Source organism: Podarcis pityusensis (genome assembly GCF_964106645.2).
Source record: "Podarcis pityusensis genome assembly, chromosome: 3".
Taxonomy (NCBI): Eukaryota; Metazoa; Chordata; class Lepidosauria; order Squamata; family Lacertidae; genus Podarcis; species Podarcis pityusensis.
The window spans coordinates 33,173,176-33,194,454 of record NC_138026.1 but is presented as its reverse complement, the minus strand read 5'-3'; the positions used below and the strand labels follow the sequence as shown (position 1 = coordinate 33,194,454).

At 39.8% G+C, this 21,279-nt stretch overlaps 1 protein-coding gene across 1 annotated transcript in view; it reads right to left on the bottom strand.

The window, feature by feature from the left end:
- The window catches only part of PRIM2 (DNA primase subunit 2), a 63,358-nt gene that overhangs the window by 11,010 nt on the left and 31,069 nt on the right, over positions 1–21,279 (bottom strand). Inside the window, 5 exon segments of the mRNA XM_080998000.1 lie at positions 2,021–2,103; positions 3,915–4,041; positions 9,675–9,860; positions 11,149–11,221; positions 13,046–13,113. Of these exon segments, the coding sequence (XP_080854126.1) occupies positions 2,021–2,103; positions 3,915–4,041; positions 9,675–9,860; positions 11,149–11,221; positions 13,046–13,113 (537 nt within the window).

Sequence of the window (21,279 nt, the reverse complement as noted above, 5' to 3'; positions counted from 1 at the left end):
GCTTCATCACTTTATCCCCAAGAACATTTACATACTTGGAAACAGATCTGAAAAGTAACCCAACGATCATGCCTAGATTCAATTCTTCCAGCCACCATGGGCTGTGGCCAAGGTCCTCAGAGGAAGTGAAGGTAGCAGCCAGGCATCTCTCCACCACACCCTCATCTATCTTCAGCTGAGGATTCACTCCTTAGAAGCATTCTGATTGTTTTGCATTTTAATTGCTGTTTGCATTGGATCTGAAGTACTGACAGCCGCTTATAGGAGCCAAGGTTTTTGGCTGAAAAGCAGCTATACGATATAATAAACAAAAGGCATATCAAAGTTAGCTCACAAAACTATGAACATATTCAACAGGGGAATCCCTGACCCTAATTTCCTACTGTACAGAACTGAATAGTTAAAGCGAAGTATTTCCTCTGGATGAAAGCAGCTGGTCCAGAGATTAATGCAAAGTTTTGGGGCACAAAAGCCAAAGAGTCAGATTTTCCCGCACTGTGGTATCAGCATTTTGCTTCTAATACGTACAGAAGCGATATACAGTCATACCTCGGGTTGCAGCAGCTTCGGGTTGAGCATTTTTGGGTTGTGCTTCGCGGCAACCTGGAAGTAACAGAACATGTTACTTCCGGGTTTTGCCGCTCACGCATGCGCAGATGCTCAAAATGACATCACGCATATGCGCGGAAGCGGCGAATTGTGACCCGCGCAGACGCAGGTTGCGTTCGCTTCAGGATGTGAGCAGGGCTCCGGAATGGATCCCGTTCGCATCCAGAGGTACCACTGTACTTTAGGAAAGGTTGCAGCAGTTGTGAAAATCAGAACACCCTGATGGCAAGCCTTAGAGCTATGTACTGATAAATCTCCAAGCCTACTGGAAATTAGATCAACACTGCAATTTTAAAATGAAACAAGAGCTCCTTGAATTAAGCATGGTTTAGGGCAGTGGTTTTCAACCAGTGTGTCATGATGGTCAGGGATGCCACGGGCAACACTGGCCTCTGTCCTTCTTTCCTTCCCTCCCTCCTCTGATGCCCTCTTGTGTCACTACCTCCCAAAGGCTTGCACGGCTGTAAGAAGCAATAGCAGTAATAGTCCCGCTCTATTCCGCCTTGGTCAGAGCACAACTGGAGTACTGCATCCAGTTCTGGGTGCCACAATTTAAGAAGGATATTGACTAGCTGGAAAATGTGCAAAAGAGGCCAACTAAGATGATCAAGGGTCTGGAAATCAAGCCCTGTGAGGAACAGTTGAGGAAGTTTGGTATGTTTAGCCTGATAAAGAGGAGACTAAGAGGAGATATGCTATCCATCTTCAAATAACTAAAGAGCTGTCATTACATGGAGAATGTAGCAAACTTGTTTTCTCCTGCTCCGTAAGCTAATAAAATAAAATAAAATAAAATAATAATAATAATTTATGTATACCCCACCCATCTGGCTGCTCTGGGCGGCTTACAGCACATAAAAATGCTAGTAACCGAACCAACGGATACAACTTACAAGAAAGGAGATTCCGACTAAACATCAGGAAGTACTTTCTGACAGTAAGAGTTGTCTGACAGGGAAATGGACTCCCTCAGAAGGTGGTGGAATCTCCTTCCTTGGAGGTTTTTAAGCAGAGGTTGGATGGCCGTCTGTCATGTATGCTTTAGTTGAGATTCCTGCATTGCAGGGGGTTGGACTAGATGATCCTTAGGATCAATTCCAACTCTACGATTCTATGGTTCTATGATTCTAAGCTGCAGTAAACCAGACTGCTCAACGTCCTTGATAAAATACAAGGGGGGGGGGGGGAACGGATTACAGTAATGAAAAACAAAACTATCAATCTGCTTGTCAGCATTGTGAAAAGAACACTTTGGGGTGGGGGAGAACATCATTAAAGCAAATACTACAACCTGATTTAAAAGGCATTTTGCATGCATTGTCAGTCACATATTATACATCAGTATTAAACTAAACTGAAAGGAAATACCTGATGCCACATTGCTGCTGTAACTGAAGAAAATATTCCCTACCTGAGCAATCCCAGAGGGAGGGATTTTATATGACTGCAGCTTCTGCTTCAGCAGCTCAGGATCACTGTGACGGAATGGGCACCCTAAGAACAAAGAAGAGAGGCAAGCACACAAACAAGACTATTTACTCAGAAGTTAGTACAACAGCACACTTGAGAGCCTGGCTAAGCAGTCCTTAATTGTCTAGCAGCAGCTTATTAATACAAAAGCTAATTGCCCATGTGTGCAATAGCTTTACGCTTCTTCCAAACGGCTAGTTCACTGTATGGTATCATAGCACTAATAGGCACAAAAGCTATATAATGTGTTACAGAAAAGTAGGCCAAGATTCTTATTCACTTGAACAGAAAACTGCTTTAATTAGGTTCCACACTAAATGAGTTTGAAAATTCACCCAAATATTATATTATAGTATAGCTGTAGTACAAACAGAAAAAGCTTCCGGAGTTTAGCTGTAACAATTAATTCAAAAAAAACACAGATAACAGGTGAGCTATATTATTAAGCAGCATGAGAACGTCAACTTGAGGGTCAATGGGGGGGGCAGGGAGGAAGAGAAATGCTGCTTACGAAAATAATTATGCTGTAATGTTTGCATCTAAGCGTATTTTATTCCATTGATTTCACTGGGCCTAACTACAGTGGTTTAATACCCAAGTATCATAGCTTAACTAGTATACAAAATAACAGCCACAGTTAAATTACTGGTGGTTAAATCACCAGGTACATTTTAAGTAAATCATTAGTGTGTAAAGAGATAAAACTCCTATTATATGTCCTCAGTTTTTATTGCATGCCCTTAGTTTTTCAAAAGAATTGTCTCCTGAACAATGCAGTACTCTGTCTGGAGGCGTCCAAGCTGTGCATTCCAACATAAATGACATTGCAGAATATGCATTGCAATTAAGATGGAGCTAGGGAATTGTTTATTTACCTTCTTTACCACACAGAAAGCGCTCTCTCTCTTCTCTCTCTCTCTCTCTCACACACACACACACCTTCACTTTAACACAATTAACAAGGAACTTTTCAAACAGAAGATCCATACTTTAGGGTATTGGACTTAATTGACTGGGAAGAATTGGAGGTGAGAGTAAACAAGTCTCCGTAATTGGCTGGTGACTTCTCTTGGAGCAGATTCCCCACCAGCCTCTGTCCAGGGGCGGGGAAGGGAGGATGTCTCTTAATTCAACCTTGTCTACCAATTTTAAGGTCCCATTCCTCCAAAAGAGTCCCAGAGACCTTTGTGTGTGCAGAGACTGGGGGCAACATTATTATTTTTAAATGAAACCAAAGGTTTCTGTGGAACATTACTTTGATGTTACATTACTTTTGATTCCTGCTTAAGAGGGAAAGCTGAATATGTGTAAAGAAACCTGCTTCAATGCCAAGTAACTCTTAGACAAGTCATAGAAATATGCTGCTTAGTGTTTTATTCTAGGGAGATCATAAGATTCAAAATATTTCATACTATCCCAGAGAGTGTTAAGCTATTAGAAAAAGCCTATGATTTATTACTGTTTTAGAGCAAAGCAAGAGCATTGATTGCAAGCAAAGCAAAAGCACTGAGGAACATTGTTGTTTGTCGAGAGACATGTTTTTTAGGGGGGCTGGGAAATAGAAAAGCAGCAGCAGAAGCAAGAAGAGAAATAAAAAACTAAACAGCTTGGTGGATTTCATGTTGAAACCCTGCTGAATGAATCTCTCTTGCTTGACCTAGTTCTGTAATAAGACAAATCACCAGAAGAGTAACCGCACACTAGGCTTGACAGTGATGACTGCCATAAGCCACAGAAAACTAGCTTCTGCCAGTAATACAGCCAAGCCAATCAGCTGGCTTCCAAAGCAGTTTGGGTTCCCATGCATTGTGAACATGTCAGGTGCAAGCACTTACCGTGATAATCCCCTTGGCCTGGTGGGTTGGACATTATAATTTTCATGCAGCTGAATGGAGTATAGTCAGTTCTCTTGCCTTCTTTTCCATAGGAATGTCGGATGCTGTAAGCATATCCTTTGTCAAACTAAATAGAAATAAAAATTGGGTGGTGTCAAGAGATTTCAGCTACTACAAATGATGAAACAATGGGATTTTGAATGGTTGTATTTGATTATATCTCCTTGCTAAGCAATTTTAAAGTTAAAATTGAAACGATGTTATCAGCCAGCCATGTTGTAGCAGTTACAGAAGACTCTTTTCATGGCACGATAGGACTTGGAAATCATTTCTGAGTATGGCAAGTTGGTCCTGCAAATTTATTCCTCAATTTTCTACAATAATTACCTCTTCTACTGGGCTTATTAAAAATAATCAAATTAATCAAAGCTAAACTGACAGCCAATTTGAGAACAAGCTTTTAAAACATTATAACTCTTACTCACAAACTGTGAGTTTTTTAAAGTCTAAGCTCAGGGCAATCCAGAAGGACTGCTGTACCAAAATTACTGTTGCAACAGAGAGGCAGGTATGAACTGCAACCTAAAAGTGCACAAATATTTTAATGCAAAGCAAACATATAATTGTTGAGCAATGGTGGGCTATGGGATAATCAATGTAAGTCTGCAGTAGTCACACTGAACAAGAAAACAGGTCAGAAGACTGGTGCTTTTTAAAAAATAAAAAAGCATATGCCATAGACATGATTGACTCTTGTCACATCCACATCAAAAGCCAATCACAGGAGAGATCGGATAAAGAACCACATAGCCTATTTTTAGCAGCTAGTGTTGGACATTTTGGACACCTTCTGCTTGCCAGGAGAGGAATTTGGTTTGATTAGCATCTTAATGCAAAGCTACCCAATTAACACTCCCAGCAACAATGCATGAACCAAAAGGATATTATCCTTCAATAATTAAGCACATGCCACTGGTGTTATGTACTGAAGTTCTCACCCTCGGCCAGCAGGGGGATACTGTAGATAGTTATGCAAATGAAGGATCGAAAAGTGACGTTCAGTGATTGGATAGTTTTGTATGCAAATGAAGGATTGAAAAGTGACGTTCAGGATAGTTTTAGAACGTTGCTATGTCAACCCACAACTTAACAACTAACAATCCAATTCTGAAAGTAAAATAAATCCCCACTGCCTCTCCTAAAAATATAAAGAAAGGGTTTTGCCATCTTGTTCAACTCTCATTATTCTTTCCTACCAGCAACACAGTTCAGTCCAAGGAAGAGGGAACAGGCCCTTCAAGGATCAGATTGGCTGCTACGTCAATCATGCAGTTAATGAACCTGTCTATCAAACTGACAGACAGGACATCTCAAAATACTAACAGCCCATGACACAAACCAGCTACTCCAGCACCTATTTTTCCACTGCATTTCCATGATACAGAGGTTTTACATGAGGCAGAAGATGGAGTGTTCTAAAGAACTTTGCTTTATTCTATAGTTAACTAAGAGGTGAAAATGGTGCAATGGCTTTTATATTTAATGGCATATTTTACAATATATGTTCTTTCTCTAAGCAAAACAGTGGGAGAATAGAGTGAACAAATCACACAGAATTTTCTAAAAATCATGGTACTTGCATTAAAAGACTTTGTAGACTGCCTCACAGCCTAGTTCTTACAGAGATCAACTATTCAAATTTTGGAAATGAAAATTATACCTCTCAAGCAATTAATCAACAGAACAGTTGTGCCTCTCACTACCTTAAATCAGATGAATATCGGATACCCATGGCAGAAAATTCAAATTAATTCTGATGGAAATGCTTTATTGCTTTAAATGGCAGTTTCCACAGTGTGCATTCAAACACACATTCGGATACATGCAATGTTTGTTACAAACTATTCAGAAGGGAACATACAGCAGTGTGCTTTGTTATGTAAGACAAGGAAAACTGATATTTTCATAACAGACACTTTTTCTTTAAAGTAATTGAACTCAGGCTACAATGACACAATTATAAGCTTGCAAAACAGGCATTAATAAAAATTACAACAGAATCTATGTAATATTTCAGATATCTAGCAGCAATAAAAGTTGGCATTCTAGATTAAGGGTACGAAAATGTTACATTTCAGGAAATACATAACATTATGAATAACTTTTGACACACATTTGTGCTTGAATCAAATCTGATATTTTCTGGAAATACTTTAAGTTTGCAAAAGTGCGAGTTCAAGACTGGACAAGAGGCTGACAGACTAATTAGCCAAACATCTTGAAAAGGATAAGACTCCAATGGAATGATAAGAGTATTAAGGGCAGAGTCAAATGGATACATCAATGTAGGCTGACACCTCGAAATGAAATACAAAGAAAAAACAAGGAAGTTTCCTATCTTGCTCTTTGGTACTTTGAAAGCGACAGTTAAAGCAGAAAAAGGAAGACTGCAGTCTGTATTAATTTTAGCACAACTAAATTTTGTAACAAATGACTTGCACCTGAGAGAAAACCCTGCCTTTCATTTATCTGAAGTTACATACCTCAATAAGGTATTTAAATAATCCAGTATTTTCATATTCCACAGAAGTGTATCGTGCTGACTGGGGGAACTAAGCTTTATTCAAAACTGTGTTCTGCCAAGACCATTAAGTTCACCAACTGATAGGACATCTTAGAAACACAACATAAAATCTGATGTGCCACTATTCCTCTAGTTTACTTAACCTTGGTGTGCACCAACGAGCTGATAACTAATTTAAGACCTGAGAAAAAAAAGAAATTTCAGAGGGAAATGCAGAGAGGCATGATTTAGTTTAATATGCATCTACATTAGCTACAGGGCATAATTAAAAGTACATCACTTCTTTAAATCTACATAATTATATCCCAAAGACATTCTCATTAGTATCTTCTACTTTGCAGCTAAACCAGAAGAGGCCTCAGGTCTGCAAGGTCAGACTTCTTTATTTTAAATGTAATAATATAATGTTGAAAATAAAACGGCTGATGCAAAGTGGTGAGGCTGGCCTTTATCATCTATGCATTATTATTGTGAACACAAGAATTCCCAGACATCCACAAAAAAATAATCAAGGAGCCGAAACCTGGTTTTTAAAAAAGCTGAAATCAATCACTGATTAATGATCAGGGCTAATTCTGAATATATGAAGCAAACTGACTAGCTTTATTAATTTATGCATTATTTCATGGTAATAGAACTGCAATATTTATTCAAAATAATTTTCTTTAACCAGCAATTTGGCTCTTAATTCCGTTAACAGATGGATGTTCTGGTTCCAACAGTACAAAACAATCCCTCATATTAATTACCGCATCGTCCTGAGAGTAAGTATGCAATACAAAGACAAAGGGAGGTGTCTTTTGAGTCAAATGCCTACAGACTAAAAACTGCTATGACCAATTCCACAATCTGCAGTATAGTCTAAAGGCTCTTAATGTGAAACATGATTAGAGCTACACTCACTTGACCCAGTCCCTGGTATCTGGAATCAAGGGAAATAACCTCCACTTACTAAGCTTGCTCCCAGAGTTAATTGAAAGCTTCTACCAAACTGAAAGCTATGTTGTAATAGGAAGCCTTTTTGAACAGGGGTGGATCACTTGTCTTGTGGACTGCATGACCCTCAGGGTATTTATGAATGGTTGCACCAGAAAAGTGACACGGCGAATGAGGAACACTTATTCCGCACCATCCAAATTCTTTCCCGAACCTGAAAAATATTTATCAAAAACCTTGGTATAGAATATGCCAAAAATAAAATACAACAAACAATATTTCTACTTAAACTAATGTATATAATCAGAGGCAACCATTTCAATTTAATCAAACCGATGCTTTAATCAAACTCATGACTTGCTGGACTCTTGATGACTCGAGCAAAGAGGAACGATCTGTTCCAGCGAAATTTAAATACTAATTGCCATTCTAGGGTATTGTGAATTATTCGTCCTCTTTCCACAAATTTCACAGTAATAAAAATGAGCACTTTGGATATGCAGTACATTTAAAAGCTTAAGGAGAAAGAAAGCAGCTTTATGGTGCCCCAAATTTCAGGGGTGGTGGTGGCAGGGGAAGGTTTAGTGTAGAGGGACTGACCACCACCTGGGGCGGAGGCCTAGCTGTTTGGTCCCTGCTTCCAGTTTCAAACCTGCCATTCCTTCGGAAGTCTCTTAGAAGCCAATCCCGCACCTGGTGTTGGGCCAAAGAGACAAACTGATGATGCTGCTGGTTTACTGACCACTCTGCTGACCAGCAACATCCCTGGCCAAGCTGGCTGGAGTGGTCTATGGCATGGTGTTGGAGAAGAGCACTATTACAGGCACCACGTAACGCTCATTCTGCATTGTTTTCTAAGCATGGCAGCATTTAACTTTGGAAGTCCCTGTCTATTTTTGACACTGGCTTAAAGTAAGGAGGCACTGGAAATGTAAAAGAAAAACCGAGTGCATATTGGCATGCAGTTGCTACTGCACCACAATATAGCATTTGTGTAGAAGACCTCCTTCTATGCCTTTCTGGCATTAGCATCAAGGCTCAGAGAAGCAGCAAGATGATCTGTTCTCTTATCCCATGACTTCTACATATACTTGGAAGCCTTTTGCAAAGGACTTTGAATGCCTGTCAGATTTCCCCTGTTTTACATGCTTCTCAAGACTCTCAAGAACTCCAAAGAATCTGCTCTTCTTGGTGGCGAAAGGCTTCCTTTGTAGAAGCCACACAAATTGTTTTTCTGAGAGCCAGTGTGGTGTAGTGGTTAAGAGCGGTAGACTCGTAATCTGGGGAACCGGGTTCGCGTCTCTGCTCCTCCACATGCAGCTGCTGGGTGACCTTGGGCTAGTCACACTTCTCTGAAGTCTCTCAGCCCCACACCTCACAGAGTGTTTGTTGTGGGGGAGGAAGGGAAAGGAGAATGTTAGCCGCTTTGAGACTCCTGAAGGGGAGTGAAAGGCGGGATATCAAATCCAAACTCTTCTTCTCTTCTGCAAAAGTTTTTATTCAGTACAGTAGTCCTCTTAGGGACTATTGGTATCTGTGCAGAGGCCTCAGGACTGTGAAAGTCAGCTCTGACCAACTCCAACCTGGCCTTCCCACACAACTTGGGAATGATAGGGCCTGCTCGCATGGTTCTACACCCCTTTCCAAGCACACATTTTATAATGCCCAAAGTGGGTATGTAAGTTTAAACATTCTACCCAATTACGAAGCACAGACAGGCCTATATGCCCTTTCCTCCCTCTCCCTGGGGTCCCCATCAATCCCTCTTTTAAAATTAGTGTTATGTTGGCTACCTTTCAGTTGGTAAGGAGACAGAACAAGGACTTCATTCAATCATCCTCTAAACAGAAATGGATCAGAAGTTTGGAAAATATTACGGACAATGTATGGAAATATTTATAGTGGAACTTGGTCCTTTTATTGATTTTGAAAGCAAATATTGATATCACTGTATATAAGTGTTTATCAATATTGTAAATAAGTTTTCTGACTTCCTTCTGTGATTTCTGCAAACACAAAGTAAGTTAAGTAATATAAATTTATGCTGAGAGCAGAATTGAGATGAATATCCGCTGTGAGGAAAGGATGGGAAAGCAGGTGTTTTTTGCTATTGCTATTTACGTTAGACTTGTTTTACTCTAAGCAGCTGTCCACAGTGCACATGGACAACGTCTGCAGACTTCGCAAATGTTCAAAGAGAACTATTAAGAACTGAATAGTGCTCCAAACAAGTAATTTACCTTGTCTGCATCCACTTTTCCTCTGATGAATTCAGATTTCCAGAACTGTAGAGCTTGTTCTAGTGTTAAACCGATGCCTTTTAGGAACAAACCATATTGCATACGGCCTCCATGCCGGAGATGATGGATATCACGCAGAGCTTTGTGCAGTTGGCGCATGCAGGGAGGAAATGATTTAACAGAAAGCTGCAACAGGAAAACATATTATTGAATAGATTGACTTACAGGCTGCATTTTGATCACCAATTAAATCCATTTAGAAAGGTGAACAGCTTGAGGAGATAAGGATATGCAGGGGCTATAGGGACTATGCATAAATCTATTTTACAACTTCAATATGCCTGTAAGCATTTGAATCTAATATTTTTTTCTATACAAGAGAAAAGAATAAATGCAGCACAGAAATACAGCTATTTAAAAAAGAAATGATCTTTACTAATTCTAGCCAAAAGCATTAATCAGTATGGTTAATTAGTTACCAGTTTAAAATATGGATTCTGATTGTATATTAATAGTGGTTTTGTTCTCCCCCCCCCCAAAAAAAAGTATACTCTACTTTGATGGCGCTGATATCATTTATTGGTTTATCTTGAATTTATTTAGAACATTTTATACTGCCCTTCATCCTATCACAATTTAGGTCAGTGTATAGCAGGCTTACCCAACCTAATGCTGTTGAACTACAACTCCCATCATTCCTGACAACTGGCTATGCTGGTTGGAGCTGATGGGAATTGCAGCCCAAGCAATCTGGAGGGCACTCTGCCGGGGAAGGCTGGTGCATTAACAGATACAGAAAAACAGCAGAGCAGGGGTCAGATAATGCATTTAAAACAGACTTAAATATTTTCAGATACATTACTGGATGCACTTTAATTAAGTTTATTTTCCCAACTATTACTTGCTTTCATTTCTTAGATATGATATGCCTGTTTTAATAATAATGATAATAATCAGTACAGGCAGTGACCATTTTGCCCATATCTAACTGACATGTGGGCACGGAAGCGTGGGTCATTTTGGACCTGGAAGAGGACAGAATTGGGGCAGAACAGGGCAGGCTTATACGTGTGCGGGAGCCAGAAACAGAGTCCCCCCCCCATGTAAAATGGTTGTTCCCTGTATTAAGCTACCGTATTTAGTTAACAATAAGGTGTTAATAGTTACAGTAAACCTCTAGACCTACTCCTTTATATCACTTTTAAAAAACAAACAGGACTTCTATGCCACTGGTTTCCTTGAGGCACTATAAATATATTGGAACGGATTCAAATGAGGTTAGTTGTGCATTAGTGCATCACTGATTTCATGTTAGTCATAACCTTGTCTCATTGATTTCAACAGGACTAATGCATGGCCAATTTCCTCTGGATCCAACCTGTTATTATACGTAAAGGGAAGTCAGTTTCTTCACACAAACTGCATGCTGGACAAGGGCAATACGGGGTACAGTTTAAAAGCATAAAATACTCACAGTGTCAATCTGTTCTAATGAAATTTTCCCAATGTTTCTTTCAATGCTGTAATCTGGACCAACATATGCATGACTGTGGGGTAGAGACGAAAGAAAGTTTTTTATGGTATATGAAATCTTCAAAAATTCACTTCCTGTTACAATGGGAACTTAAATATGCAATTGTTTCTATGGATTTTAGGAGGAAATCATTCCAACGTAACAAATCAGCAAATATAACTTGAACAAACTAAAGCACTTGGAAACTTTTTTTTTATCCAACACAGTTCTGACATTTTACCACACAAGCACCTTGACAGATTTATTTCGTGGCATTTCCTCCTGACAAACACGATCAGAATCATAGTCTGGGGTGAACATTATGTTCCAAGTATGAGCAAAATACCTGAAACTTGTCAAAGCAGCTGCCCAAAGAAAGTAGTTCTAGACTTCAGTTATAGATCCTTTACATTTTTCATATTAAAAGAACTGCTAGTAAAAGTGTGTCTTCTTAAAATTTATCAGAAAATTTCTATTGAGATACTACAGAGCTCCATGAGGAGACAATCCCTGAAAGTAATAAAATCATGATTGTGGTTTTAAAAAGGGTCTGAGGAAAGGAGAATATTCTGCATGAATTTCAAGTAGATGGGCTCTTTCCCCCCCCCAAAAGGACAAAACATGTTTGTTTGTTTTTGTTTGTTTGTTTTTTCAAATATAACTTAAGGGATAAGCTTGAAGTGTTGACCGAGATGATGCAGGTGAAATCATGGCAAGAACAGCAGCTCTCTACTACCCACTTGAACCTACCATCTGCAGTGAAAGATAGTCTAGCAACTTTAAAATTACAATTTAAAATTAAAATTTAAAATTGCATTTAAAATTGTAATTTAAAATTGCATTTAAAATTGTAATTTAAAATTGCATTTAAAATTGTAATTTAAAATTGCATTTAAAATTGTAATTTAAAATTGCATTTTAAATTCTTCCCCCCTCCCCTATTATGTTTCTATTGTGATTTTACTGATGTTAGCTACCCTGAGCCCGGCTCTGGCTGGGAGGGCGGGGTATAAATAAAAAAATATTATTTATTATTATTATTAAAGCACGGGTATACTGAAGCTGAGTTTGAGAAGGGAGGGTCCACATGGCTCTCCTGTTCAAATCACTGGTGAAGTGCACGGAACAGCCCCTCAATGGGCTGGTTGGGCCCTTTTACTTTTTTTAGAATCATAGAATCATAGAGTTGGAAGAGACCACAAGGGCCATCGAGTCCAACCCCCTGCCAAGCAGGAAACACCATCAGAGCACTCCTGACATATGGTTGTCAAGCCTCTGCTTAAAGACCTCCAAAGAAGGAGACTCCACCACACTCCTTGGCAGCAAATTCCACTGTCGAACAGCTCTTACTGTCAGGAGGTTCTTCCTAATGTTTAGGTGGAATCTTCTTTCTTGTAGTTTGGATCCATTGCTCCGTGTCCGCTTCTCTGGAGCAGCAGAAAACAACCTTTCTCCCTCCTCTATGTGACATCCTTTTATATATTTGAACATGGCTATCATATCACCCCTTAACCTCCTCTTCTCCAGGCTAAACATGCCCAGCTCCCTTAGCCGTTCCTCATAAGGCATCGTTTCCAGGCCTTTCTTCTGGCACAGACAGGTCCACAAGTTAGCAGTCAGAATGCCAGTGGTCCCGCCTGCAATGTAGTACTGCTTAGCAGCTGCGCCACACCAGGGCCAATTAAGGCAAATCTCAAACAGTTGCTTGCTGTAGGCTGCAGTAGCAGCTGCCTGGGCACACCTCAGGGGGCTGCTGCATATCTATTCACCATCCGCAACCATTTCCTGCTGCTCACTGGACCACCCTGTAATACTGCTCCCCGAGAACTATTATTGGAAATATATACTGATACATTACCTGAGATGACTGAGCAGAGGCTGGAGTCTCTCATCTGTTTGTACAATGGGCAATGACCGTGCTGTGAGCTAAAAGGGATTGGGGAGGGGTGGGAAAACAAGTCACAAAGAGCCAATGAAATGCTCCTCTCTTTTTTTTTAAAAAAAGTACAAACTACAGTTACTAATAATGCAAATAAAATTAACTTATTCACCAAAAAACTTAGTTTGTTGTCTCTCACACAATCTCTCTCTCTTGTTGAGTCAAATCTCCAGAAACAGAAATCAACAACTCTTCTTTCATCTCTTTCAAAGATGTCCATTTGTTTATCATCTTTCTACCTCTTCCTATGAAGCTTATAATTTTATCAGCCTTCCACATAAGCTTTAAATCTATCGATTCAATCTATTATTGGATCAACGCAATGTCGTTATTTCAACAAGTTCTTCTCCAGACCCACTAACCATTGCATTTAAACTACTTAAGTTCTGTTGATGGGAAGTAGCATTAATCCACTCCTCTGCCAAATCCACTCCTGATGAAGAGCGGGCAAAATCAATGTTTCAGTAACTGTTTCCACAGAAGGCTCCACTACAACAAGCTCTCCGTATAGTTAAGTCTTACAAAACAGATTCCTTTCCATCAATTACGGTTGTTTCCTTAGATGAACATCTTTTGTTTCTTCTGTGCTGCTGAAGCATATTAGCTAAGGTTTAGCCACGGACCAAGGAAGTGCCCAGTTCAAACCTAACTTCTGCCACTAATTACAGGTAGGTAGCCGTGTTGGTTTGCCATAGTTGAAACAAAAAAAATAAAATTGCTTCCAGTAGCACCTTAGAGACCAACTAAGTTTGTTATTGGTATGAACTTTTGTGTGCATGGTATCTGAAGAAGTGTGCATGCACACGAAAGCTCATACCAATAACAAACTTAGTTGGTCTCTAAGGTGATACTGGAGGGATTTTTAAATTTTTGTTTCTGCCACTAAAATCAACAAATGGCTTTAGACGAGCCATTTTCAGACTCAAGTCTTGCTGGACCACCTGCAATACGGACCTAACAGTATCAACCTACCTTAAAGGGCTGCTACAAGGATTACAAGGTAATATATTTAACAAAATTTATATGCCACTTACTAGAACAAAAGAACTCCCAGCTACTTACAACAGACAGCCTAAAGAATTAATTAAGAATACCAGTAAAAACAAGTTACATTTAAAAAAGGAAGAAAAAATGTTAGTAATTCTAAAATACCTGTGCTTGCTAAAATCGCACGTCAAAATTACATCCTTGGGTATGTAATAATACTCATCATCATGCCTAGCAATGTCAGTGAGTAACTTTACCCACTGGCTGCTTCTCATTCAGTCTTCATGGTCTCTCACACACATACCTTCCCAGCAGCCATCTCTGCCTGCCTAACAATGGGAGACCCTCATGGCTGCCTCAAGCCTACAACAGATTGAAGGAGAGGAAAGGAAAAGGGACTCCGAGAACATAAACCCTTTAACAGAGGCTCCCCCTGAATGTTGAAGGTTCTAAGCGTTAAGCATTATTACACTAATCTCAGTTGTTCACCCAGCTTGCAGTTTGTTGTGTAAATTGTTGTTGTTAGCCATAACAAGCAGGAAAGGACGGAGCGGGGAATTCTTCTTCACTGTGTTTGGAAAAGGCAACAACCGCCTCCGTTCATACTGTTTCATTCTCCAGATCATATGCTAAGCCCATCTCTGGATATTGCTCCCTAGACAAGTATGATGATTCTGTTGCCAAAGTATGAGAGCAGGGAAGCAACACAGGATGTTTGCCTCACATACAGAAACATGAAGCTGCCTTCTAGGGAGTCAAATAATTTGTACATCCAGCTCTGGACTGTCTATTCCGACTGTCAGCAGCTCCCTAAGGTATGAAGAAGAGCTTTCTTTCCCAGTCTGCTGCCCAAAGATCTTTTAAACAGAAATGCCAGGTACTGGACTGAGGACCTTGTGTTATGCATGCAAAGCATGCGTCCTACGCCTAAGTTTTGGTCATCCCATATGTTCAGAGAACTGGGAGGGAAAGAGGGATTTGTACAGCTGTGAAAAATACCTAGGCAGCTACTTTAAACTTGATCAGAAACTAGCTTGACAGCTGTCAGGGATGCTATAGTAGTCCATTTCCTGCATTAGCAGAGGGCTGGACTAGACAATCTTTGAGGTCCTTTGCAGTTCCATGACTTTTAGGGTTCTAAAATAGATAAGATTCCAAAATAGAGAATATAATCAGCAAAACCATAAATGAGACGGTTAAATCTGTGTGCTACTGAAAAGATGAAGAGAATGTATATTGTTTTTAACAATCACATCTTTATTTCCATGCAATACCCTTTTGTAAGAAAATAACACAGGTACTCATGCTTAGATATTGGCACATAATTGCGTATCTATTAGGAGCTCCTTCCTACTCATCGCTGCTCTAAAGATAGATCTGGGACATGCATTTGATTGATTGGCTTTCAATGTAAGTATTTCATGCTTTTTGGTGCAGTGATAGCACCAAAATGTCTGGTTTGATTAATAACCAGACAAGCAACGCACAAGCTTAAAGCAGCGGTCACCATCTTTTACGATTGACAATTCCATGCTTTATTATGGATTTTGTTCCAAAGAGAAGCAAAAATGTAGTATGTTGTAACAACAATTTTGCACTGTTCATACCAAGAGAATACATGTCTGAATTATAAGGAGAGGCAAAAAAAAAAAAATCAATAAAAAAGGACCAATATACTGAATCTCTAATACAGCTCACACAATACACACAATTTTATTTTACTTATTTATTAATTAAATTTATATACTGCCCTTCATCAGAGGGTCATAGGGCAGTTTACAGTATAAAAACACAAAAATACATAATGTATCATCAGACAAAACAATATAACAGTATAACAATATTATATATATATACTGAATTCAATAAACAGGATTTCATTCAATGTACAGGATTGCACTGTCAATACTGCTTTGCCTAGGTACTGTATTTGGTAGTTAACATAACAGCAGTTTTATATAATGTAAGAACTATGCTTGTAAACAGCATCTCTTTTAACACAGCACAATTCCTGCTCCGAGCTTACATTTATATGCACACATACCCATACTTTTGCTCGGTTGTTAATATGTAATTCCAAATAGGTCACATTGAGTACAGCTGTATGGTGTGTACTACCGAAAGCGATTGATCAAGAAACAACCACTTCGCTAATGTTGCAGCAAAATGTCACAATGCAAATGTTATGCAGCCAGGGAAATCAATATTAGACCAGCGTTTGCATGCTGGTATGTTGCCACAACTAGACAGCTGACATTTCAATGCTGATCAATTTTGAAAAAAGTTTGGTTTTAACCTTTAACACATTGCAATTCTGAAGAAATACTCAAAGTATGCAATCTTAGCAAAGATGTAGTTTAAAAAAAAACTATCAAAAGCACTAATTTCATGTGAAGAATTAGCTCCCCCACCCCACCCCGTTAATAGCTATCCAGCATTTATTCACGTTAAAATATATCAGGTGGTTGCTTACCACTGAGTATTTCCATGGATTTCTATCCCTGGGGGGTGGGGGGTTTGCAAGAAAACAGTTTGTAATAGATTTCTTGTATTTGGAGCCTGCCCTTTTCAATAGAAAAAAATCAAAGCAAGTAATAAAGAGCAATACAGTGGTACCTCGGGTTACATACGCTTCAGGTTACAGACTCCGCTAACCCAGAAATATTACCTCGGGTTAAGAACTTTGCTTCAGGATGAGAACAGAAATCGTGCTCCGGCGGCACAGCAGCAGCAGGAGGCCCCATTAGCTAAAGTGGTGCTTCAGGCTAAGAACAGTTTCAGGTTAAGAACGGACCTCCGGAACGAATTAAGTACTTAACCTGAGGTACCACTGTACACAAAGAGGTCAACCAAGGAAACCCGCAGAAAGAACCTTGAGCTCCCCCATGCCACCCTACACACCACAAAGCTTCAACAGTTTAAGAGAGGAGAGGCCATGAGCCAAAGAAGGAACAAATAGGAATGAGCTACTTCATATAACAGTAGCTTTGCTTGCTGTTTTTTGCCACACTGGTTCATGGCACTGTTTAGAAAGCAAAGCTCTGTCTGCACATATTGTTTGATCCTGCCTACATGTGCCCCTTCTTTGATCTTCCCCATTACGTGGGGAAATTAATCACTTGATATCTTTTGCAAATCCCATGTCTCATTTGTTTCAACACAACCTACTTGTACAGTACTTCATACATTGAGCACCAGGGTGTTGGGCCATTTCTAGTAGGTTACTATCATTAGATGGAAAATGCTCACCGCAAGAGAATCATCTCATAGCTTAACATTTGAGAGACAAATAGGGCACGCAACAAAATGTTACGGTGGATTCCCAAGTGGAGAGCACAACTGCAGCATATCTGATAGCGAAGGTTTCTCCCCATTGCTAGGTCAGCTGGCCATGGTGTGTTAGATGAAAAAGTGAAGGGTGGTTGTTGGGAGATGCCAGAGAAGGGAAAGGTGCTAGAATTAGAAAGGAGTAATCTGTATGCCCTTGAATGGGCAGTGTGATACACTAAGCAGGTTATAAGTCAAGAATACTTTGATTTAGGATGCAACCCCCATGCGGAGTAGGTCTTATTTCCAAGTAAACATGGGTAGGTTTAGGTTGCACATTTGATATTAAGCCTGACTGCATCAACTGTTAATCCAAACGCTAAAGCGTTTAAGTTTGGATATAAAACATTCCACTTCACTGTTCAATGATGATTCATGAAGTAAATCAATAAAAGAAGCTATTTCAGTTTTCCGTCGGGTCATAATCTTACACACATTTTCAGGTCACACTGAACTAAGTGGGAGTTCTGTGTTGAGTTGACCCACATTGTGTTCGGGCTGCCAGGTAAATTTTCAGAATCTAGACCTTCTTTTAATTCAACTTACAAGCCTCTACTTTACCTCCTTGCCAATCAGGAAATCTTCAACATTGGCCTGCAGTCCCCAAGGGCTTGGGGGGGGGGGCGGGCTTGTTTACGACACTCTTTCTCTCTCAGGGAGCTCTCTAACCCACATCATCACTCCATGTACACGCTTGCATGTGCCCTTGATTTACTTTGCAATTTAACATTTCAATCTGGTAGTTTTTAGTCAGGAGAGTTCTTAAAAGTGTTGATTCTTTAAACTATTTTAACCTAAACGTCCTAGAAATGTGCAGGAACACTCTTTCCCCTCTCACCAGATCTTTATATGACTGTCATATTCCTAAAGTGAGGCGTGGGAAGCACAAGTTACCTTAAAATGTACATCTCAACCAGTCTTTCACTGACTGGCATGGCTAGAAGATACAGCACAACCCTTTGGGCCTTGGTGCCATATTATGACATTATAGCTCAAGGTCTTCCAGAATTTAAACAGTGGTGTGCTATTATATACAACCTTAGCGGTTTTAAAATTCTCAGCTCCAATGGGAGGAACTGAAAGAGCAGTGGGCACAGTGCAATGCATACAATGGGGCTTTCCCACCACTTCCTGTTGCAGCCCTTAGTTCCCCTACCCCCCACGCTTTATTGGCCGAGGGAGCTGGCGTACAGTTTCCAGGTCATGTGGTCAGCATGACTAAGCCGCTTCTGGCGAACCAGAGCAGCGCACGGAAACGCTGTTTACCTTCCCGCTGGAGCAGTACCTATTTATCTACTTGCACTTTGACGTGCTTTTGAACTGCTAGGTTGGCAGGAGCAGGGACTGAGCAACAGGAGCTCACCCCGTTGCGGGGATTCAAACTGCCGACCTTCTGATCAGCAAGTCCTAGGCTGTGTTTTAACCCATAGCGCCACCCGCATCCCTTCTTAGTGGCTACAACAGCTGGAAAAAAATGTTACACAGTTGTGTAGGTGCTGCAGTCACCTGAAGTCCTTTGCCACCTGAAGGCTTATCGATGGTCCAGAATGGCCCTGTAACCACCTTGGTTCTTGAATTTAATCTGTTCTGGGAGTCTGCTCGACACCCAAAATGGTTCGAAAACCCAAGGCCCAGCTTCCGATTGGCTGCAGGAGCTTCCTGCACTCAATTGGAAGCCGTGGAAGCTGTGTCAGACGTTCGGCTTGTGAAAAACGTTTGCAAACCGGAACACTTACTTATGGGTTTGCAGCATTCTGGAGCCAATTTGTTCGGGAGCCAAGCCGTTTGAGTACCAAGGTACCATTATATTAAAGAAAACCAATTTGCTTCTGCGACTCTTCCTATTATAATGTCCTCTTTTCCCCTCAATTGTTATCTAAGCCACCGATTTTTCTTCTTCAGTTGCAGCAATCCTAAGTGACTTCCAAACAAGTATAAACAATGTAGCAACACAACTCCTTCCTCTTCCAGAAGCCCTTTAAAAATGTTGTGATATTTAAAAACTAAACAAGAATTGAAATCCATAGATGGTTACTGTACTCATTAAAGCGTGTTTGAAAGCTTTTCTGAGTGCAGTTTGTCACAACTTTTTAGCGCTTTTTGTACTAAACACACCACTTGCATGATGGACAGTGAAGCAACACAATTTCCATTTAATTGATTTAAATAAGGCTGAATAAATTTTCACCTTTATGTGACAAGCAGTCAAGACTGACAAGTGATGGTAGGCAGGTAAAAGTAAATGAACAGAAGTCTGAATTGCCCTTGCCATTTATCTTGGTCTTATGTGTCGTAAATCCAGTTTGGGAGAGAGACATTCTGAATTTCACTATTCAAGCACTAAATGAAACTGTCTCCTTCAAAATGATAGTTCCACTACAGCAGTGATACATATCCTCATTTTAATTAACCTAATGGTCTATTCACCCACCATACTTGGAGGCCTATTTCATTACCCTAAATTAACATTTTCTTTCCATTAAACATCAGATAAAAGATACCAATTGCATGCCTGGTTTACAATACATTCAATCAGTAGCATTCCTTTGCTTAGTGGTAGCAACGTAAAAAAAGAATAGAAGTACCAAAATGCACGTTGACCAGATTACTAATAAAGAAGACTATAAGTAATAAGACACAGATATCACACTCTTATACTTCAGAACACCTGTTCATTAGCTAACCCAATATGGCCCTAGATCCTTTGTTGATACTCTAAACTTTTCTAACTTTGGTGACATTGATGGAGTAAATGTGTCACCCAAAGTACCTATTGGCTCTTGAGTTATTGTTTAAGAAGGATAAAACTGAACTTATTTTAAAGGTCTAGGGTTTTCACAGCATTATCCTCTCACCAGATCCACTACCTCACAATGTGATACGCTTTCCAAATCCTACAGTTGGATGAAAAACGACCCAAGGATGCATCTTCTTTTTCTCCTCCTCTTTGTCTTTATCGTTCCCCCCCCCCCAAATATCTACTGTTCTTTTCCACTGATAAGTTTCCACCAGAAATACAGCTGATATGTACCAAATAAAGCACTTTTTTGGCGGTAGTTATGGAATGCCCTCATGGGGAAGGCCTGATAGGCTCCTTCCCTTCCAAGTTTTAGACACACTGTAAAGACTTTTCTTCTCAGGCCTGCGTTTGATTCATGTTCTCTCTCCTAACTTCATTAATTATTATTATTATTATTATTATTATTATGTTGCTTTACTGCTGCTTTGGTTTTATTCGTTTTCTTACTTTTTTGTATTTGCACTCCTGTTTTTACTCTATGCTGCTTTGCATTTTTATGTAGAAAAGCAGAATACAAATAACATGAAACTAGTTACCGGTAAGTAAGCTTCCTTACAGGAGATGTAACAATACAGAATTAAATCCAGCAATGTCTGCTAATGGAATGAACACCATTAAGAGAATGGGCTCTTCCCCTCATCCCACAGTTCCCTACACCAATAGTAGAAACTCATGTATATAAGCTAGGCACCTAATGGCACCTTAAATTAGGGTTACAGTCGCCAAAACGGAATGTCTAGTTGACATTTTTGGGCAAGGCAGCTCTAAAGACTTATTTTTCAAATGGTGGGCTGACTGTGATTGATTCTCAGTTAAACGACAATCTTGAGATAGGTTAAGAGCTTTGACAACTTAAATAAGGAAAGTCACTTGATCCAGGGACAGTCCACATATATATTGGCCTATTCTGACCTCTTTTTCTTAATGCTGACTACTCCTGCTCAGGCTGCACAGAAAAAGCATTTTGGTTTCAGAAATTCATTCCGATAAAATATAACTGGTGGAATTCTACAGGATGGGGTCTTAGTGTGTGAAAACA